At 49.7% G+C, this 6,356-nt stretch overlaps 1 protein-coding gene across 1 annotated transcript; it reads right to left on the reverse strand.

The window, feature by feature from the left end:
* Positions 1-4,089: 4,089 nt before the first annotated feature.
* Positions 4,090-5,269, reverse strand: LOC103639220 (bZIP transcription factor 53). Its single transcript, XM_020544228.2, has one exon. It carries the CDS (start codon positions 4,681-4,683, stop codon positions 4,294-4,296), a length of 390 nt encoding a protein of 129 aa, XP_020399817.1. The 5' UTR covers positions 4,684-5,269; the 3' UTR covers positions 4,090-4,293.
* Between the last annotated feature and the right edge of the window lie 1,087 nt (positions 5,270-6,356).

Raw genomic sequence — 6,356 nt, forward strand, 5'->3', positions numbered from 1 at the left:
GCCGATGGTACAAATGTAATTCAATATTGTTCATGTTCATTAATGATGATATAAAAAAGATATATCAACAATGTCATATGGTTGTTCATGTCATTTTTCATGTTTCATATGATTCTTTTTTCATTAATATATGCTGCGATGATGAAGGTACGTTCTTCGTGACCTTCGTCTGAAGTTCATTATATCCTAAGGGAGATAATGCTTCGAAGGACGAAGGACCTTAACCATTAACATTTTGTGTTGTCTTTGTTCTTAACTCATAGCATTTGAGAACAAATCCCCAACATATTCAGATGGTAAATATTACTCATTAAGGATGTCCATGGTTTCTTGTAAGTATTTGAATGCCTTCGTCAAGGAGTCAAAGATATGTACGATTCCTTGATCCATTGAAATCATTAGAACTATCCAATGAAAGCTCTAGAAATGTTATAAAAAAGGAAGAGTAAAATAGACTACATATTTAGTTAGATTAGGTACGGCTTCGAGCCTATGAAAAGATAGTGAATCTATATACTACTCTTTAAGAGAGTAGTGTAGGCGTTCACAGGGTGAGGGTGGTGCACGGTTCTGCCTCCCGCCTCCAGATCTCGGGCTCGCCCAAACCGCCACCCATCACCAGCCGCCATCTCCGCGCGTTTGGCACCCATCACCAGTCGCCATCCCCGTCCGCCATCTCCGCGCGTCTGGCACCCATGACCCATCACCAACCGCCATCCCCGCCCTGCTCTCCTATCTGTTGTCCGCACCCTCGGGACATGTAAGGAGAATCTCCAAATCTTGAGCGCGAGGACTGAGGGCGAGCGGGATGGGGAGGCGAGGAGCGAGGCGGCGAGCGCGGAGACGGCGGCCGTCCGGAGCAGCGTGAGCGCGGAGCCGTCGACGGACGCGAGCGGCGTATCAGTGGCGGCACTGAAGAGAGAGACGACGACGTGGACGGACGGGAGGCGCAGCGAGTTGGACGGGAAGGAAGTGACGGCCTTGAGCGCGAAGTAGGGTAGCGACGGGTGCGCGCACCAGGAGGGCATCAGGAGAAGTGCGGCGGACGGCGCCGTGGGGAGTGGGATGGAGACGTGTTGCGGGCACTGGATGCCGGCGGAGAGCTCGGGATGGGCGAGGCCCGCGCGGAGGTGTGGGATCATCGCGCGTGCACACCTGACGCCGGAGGATGGTCTGCCGCGTCGACTCCCGGTTGGCGAGCACCCGCCGCAGCCGCTTCTCCTCCTTCTCCGCCTGGAATTATTTGGCATCCACCCACCCACCCATCAGACTCAGACGGTCTAGCAGCTAGCTAGCAGACAGGATGCATACGACAACCAACCGCACAGCTTAATTACCTCGGTGAGCATGATGTACCGGGGATGGGCAGCAGCGCCGGAGCTGCTGGAGCAGGACGGCGACTGCATCACCCCGACGCGGCCGAGCCGGAGGCTCAACCTCGTGCTCGCCGCCGTCTCCTCGTCGTCGGTCGTCTCCAACAAGCTGCGAGGGGAACGAGATTTTGTTGTCCAGCTCATTCAGAAAAATTCTTCGTGGTCAAATGTTGCATGCTACGAGCTTGTTGCACGACACTAGGAAGGTGTTTGATGAAATGCTCAAGCCAACACCGTTCCAATTTCCATTTTTTGGTAATCTCTAATTCATGCCCGGTATGCCGACTCAGTGAAGTGAAGCAAATCATTTATTTAATTTTTAATTCATGTGGTACGTTACTTTACCTAATAAGTATACAATATTTTTTTATAATATTTATATGTTATTTTACCTAATACGTATATGTTATTTTTTCCATAATATTTATACGTTCATAAATTTGTAGTATTGAAATTTATTAATTTCATCATTTTTAACATCATTTTAACGCCGTATGTTAGAACCAATTGAAATATATATGAAAACATTGAGTAAATATGGTAGTTCATGTATTCTGTTAATATTGTAGGTATAGTGGACGGGATCTAGAGGATATTGCTGAAGATAAAAAAAATTATAGAAAACAAAATCTTTTAGATGATGCTATAAAGGTTAGAGAATATTTTTAAAGGATGAAATTTATATACCTTGTTGAAGACAGACTCAGCTGCAAGGCAAGCAACAGAAGCAGCAACTCGCTGGCTCTAGGCTCCCGCGGACGAAATCGAGTGGGGAGTGCGGACTGATGGTTCCAGCCTTCCAGGCCCGCGTGGGGGAGATGGCCGAGTGGACCACCGGCTCTCTACCCATAGCAATGGCCCATGCGTGGCCGGTCGATCTCCAACAGAACCAGCTCTCTATCGATTGTTTAGGTAGTGTTCCGTTCAAGCGTACTGTGGGACAGAGCCGTTTGGTTTCTAATCTCTATCTCTACTATCTATTAAGTCAATAGTGTAGACCACGACACTAACATGACTTCACCCTTCCCAGACCCCACCGGCAGATATGCGGCCCGTCGCGGCCTCTATTGGCCATTCCGGTCTCGAGGCCCAAGCATGGCGGCCTTTCATCGGAGGCCCAAGCCCAACACAACTAGCTTCAGTTCGGTACACTTGGTAGCTCGACAGCCCGACAACAATTAGCAACAACGACATACACGTAGAAGTGGCAGTTGAGTTTAAGTGCAAAAACAACCCAACCCCAGTAGTGTGTAGCTGGCGGCAAGTCTCCCGAGCAGTGCAATGGATTTTTTATTGCCTCTCACTTACAAGTACAGTTGTAGTATCTGTTCATGTACGCACACACTCACACCAAAACGCACACCAACTCTCCCCTACCGTACACAAGCAGACCATGACTCCACTCTCCCCCAGGCCTGTGCACGCTCGCCAACACCCGTGTCGCCTCCCGCACCCTCCGCACGAGACGCCCCAGCCAACCTCTCGCTTCTCGCATTCACGTCGATTGGCTCTCGCAACGAACTGCCTCCGCCTGCAAACCATGACCTCCACGTCAGTCGCATGTCTTCACGCCATCTGCAACATCCATGACATGTTAGTTGTCACGTCCCACCTGCCCACTCCACAACATACTCCAGCCCGCTTCTCCACCCGCACCAAAATGCACACCAACTCACCTCTATCGTACACAAGCAGACCATGACTCCACCCCCAGGCCCGCGCACGCTCGCCAACACCCGTGTCGCCTCCCGCACCCTCTGCACGACAAGCCCCAGCCAGCCTCTCGCTTCTCGCGTTCGCGCCGATTGGCTCTCACAACGAACTTCCTCCGCCAGCAAACCATGACCTCCACGCCAGTCGCCAGTCTTCACGCCATCTGCAACCTCCATGCCATGTCAGTCGTCGTGTCCCACTCGCCCACTCCACAACAGACTCCCACCCGCTTCTCCACCCGCAAGAAGGAGGGCGCCCGCCTAGATAAGGTTGCACCAGCTTCTCCTGTAGCTGCCACTGCCGAATGGCGATTGGTTCCAATAATTGGTGGGAGCTTTCCTCACTAACCTAACCGGCCAACAACTCACGGTCGATCATTCGAGTGTCATCCCGCCAGACGCTCGTCCACAAGCTCGATGACGCCTAGATGAAGCTGAAGCTGATGTTCCTCTTCGCCGCCACCCCGCAACACCGGCATCGGCCTCAGGTCCATATTTGGACCCGCAACAGTAGCAGCAGCCACTGTCGTTCCCGACCACGAGGCACCATCACTAGCGATGGCATCGCCGACCAGCGGTGAGTGTCCCCGTGACGTCCAAATGAGGGTGACGCCGAGTTTCTACCTTACCACCCAAGTGATGTTTGTTATTTCGTATATATGTTTCATACTAATTTTTTACTCCCATGGCAACGCACGGGCACGAACCTAGTATTAACTTAAAATTGTAAGGAAGAAGTACATATTGTATATAAGGTTGTTTGTGTAAAAAATGAACAATCGTTTTATGACTTCCTCACGGAAGTCTTAAACTGTTTTCTGGTTAATAACCACTAAATCAATGAATACAATGCTTACCTTTTTCCTTAATTTGGAGCAATGGGAAGGTGGAGAAGAAAGGGCACAAGGAGTGCCAACACCTAACAACTAGACACAACCGAACAACCCTAGTGTGAATCTTCTGCATATCTTTAGGTGTGCATGCCTTATTTATACATAGTTACATACATAAACATAACATATCATACATTCTTTATGCGACCACAAACGGCATTAACACCACACTTACAGTACGTTGTTCACATGACAAACATACACGGATGATACATCAGCACAACACAGGATACATACAGCAAACATAGCGCAACACCAACGACAGAGCAGAATTCGCACGATAACAATAAATAGTTCATGCACTCACGTCACACCTCAGAACTCGAGCATACCGTAGAGTTGCACGAGGTGGTCGGGCACGAGCGGCACGTCGAGCGGTAGGCCGGCCACGTCACCGAGCAGGCGGAGCTGGGAGTTCCGCAGTAGGAGCGTGGCGCACAGCTGGCGCGCGTGCGCGGCGAGCACCCGATTCTCCTGCTCGAGCTCTATGCTCTGCCGCACGACGCCGCCGACGCCGGCGCGCATCGCCTCGTTCTCGCGCCGAAGGCGCTCCGCCACCGCGGTCAGGTCGTCGACGTGCTGCTGCTGCTTCATGCGGGACTTGCGCGCCGACAGCCTGTTGGAGGCCATGCGGTTGCGCCGCCGCTCCTCCTCCGTGATCGCCGCGGCGCGGCGCGCTCTCTGGGCGGCCGCCGGTGGAGCCATCCTACTACTTGAGAAGTGAAGCACTTACCAGCTGCTTGGAACACTGCCGCTAGCTGCTCCTAGTCGTATTGATTGGTCGAGTGCAGGAGTTCGCGTTAGGAGACGCACGGAACTTAGCAGCAAAGCAAGAGAGGAACGGGACAAGATCATGGAACGAAGAGGAACAATCACCGAGTAATTAATTAATACTAAGTAATTTTTTGCTGGAACTGGAACGACCAAAGCTTCGGCTCTGAATCAAACCAAAGCTTTGTTCGATCGGAACTTGGCGGTAGGCGGCCGATCAGGAGATCACGTAGAGGAAGTGGAGAAGCACGATGGAGAGGGAGTGGAGGTAGCAGAAGTGGAGGCTGACCTCCGTGAGCGACATAGCACAGAGCTTGGCGGACGAGAGCAGAGATTGTTGCAGCAGGTGGTAGCAAAACCTCGAAGGAAGGAAGTTAGCTAGCTGAAGTGAGGCATCCGGGGGGGAGGAGAGGAGGAGGCATGGGGGCGGCCCTTCCCAAAGAACCAAGAGCTGTGTGCTCTCCTAGTCTCAACTAGGGGCGAGAAGGGGTGGCCTGAAGGTGGTGGATGGTGAAGATAAGGGACCGGAAGCCGGGACGGACAGGGCACTGGCGACGTAATTTATGCACTAACTAATACAGTAATTAATATTACTGAGCGGTCAGCTCGTGCAATTGCGTGTGCACCAACTGGCCTGATTAAACAAGGGACTCCACCTTTTATTCGCATTGCCAACGATCGTAAGCACCTCCAACTCCATTCGTCAGATGAAAGGCTTTAGGTTTGTGTTGTTTTAACCGTAGAGCTGGGCGGCTCTATATGGGGTAGCTAGTGAGAACTCCAATGATGGCAAAGAACTATGCCTGAAACTTCCCATGCACAACTATGCCTGATTAAACAAGGGACTCATGATGCTAGCATATTTGAGATATTTAACACTCGAATTACCTGACGAAGTTTTTCAACCCTAGGTATACTATACACAACTTAAACCATCCGAGGGACGAACAATGACAGCACCGCACGAGATAGAAGCATCAAGCATCACAGGGGACATCGATACTTTACAGTTGTTCAAGCGTTCTTTATTTTTGCTTCTTATCTCACTAAAGGGCATATCTGCTACAGCTCTTATCAAATATGTGCTCTGTTGAGGACTTATTCTCAAATGTTACGAATTAAGAACAAGACAACACAGAATGTTAAAGGTTAATGCCCTTCGTCCTCCAAAACATTATTTCCCTTAGGATATAATGATCTTCAGACGAAGTTCATAAAGACATACCTTCATCATCGCAGTACATGTTAATGAAAGAAGAAGCATGTGGAATATAAGAGACAACATGAATAATCGTATAATATAATTAATTCAACTTCATTATATTATCTGGGATAAACTGAAATAATATAGAATTACATATATACCTTCGGCTTGACAGAAGGTATGAAAACAAGTTTGACGTACGAGCGAGTACCAAATCAGCATGAACAGTATGAGGTACTGTTCATCTATTTATAGGCACAGGGCGCAGCCTGTGTGAAATTACATTTATACCCTTTACAATCGATTACAATCATGACACAGACTATCATGGGTCAATATATCTTTTCATCTTTAAGTCGATGCAACCCTTCGTTTTAAGATATGTCGTTATGCCGAAGTTCCC

This window comes from Zea mays, chromosome 9 (genome assembly GCF_902167145.1).
Source record: "Zea mays cultivar B73 chromosome 9, Zm-B73-REFERENCE-NAM-5.0, whole genome shotgun sequence".
NCBI classification, from domain to species: domain Eukaryota; kingdom Viridiplantae; phylum Streptophyta; class Magnoliopsida; order Poales; family Poaceae; genus Zea; species Zea mays.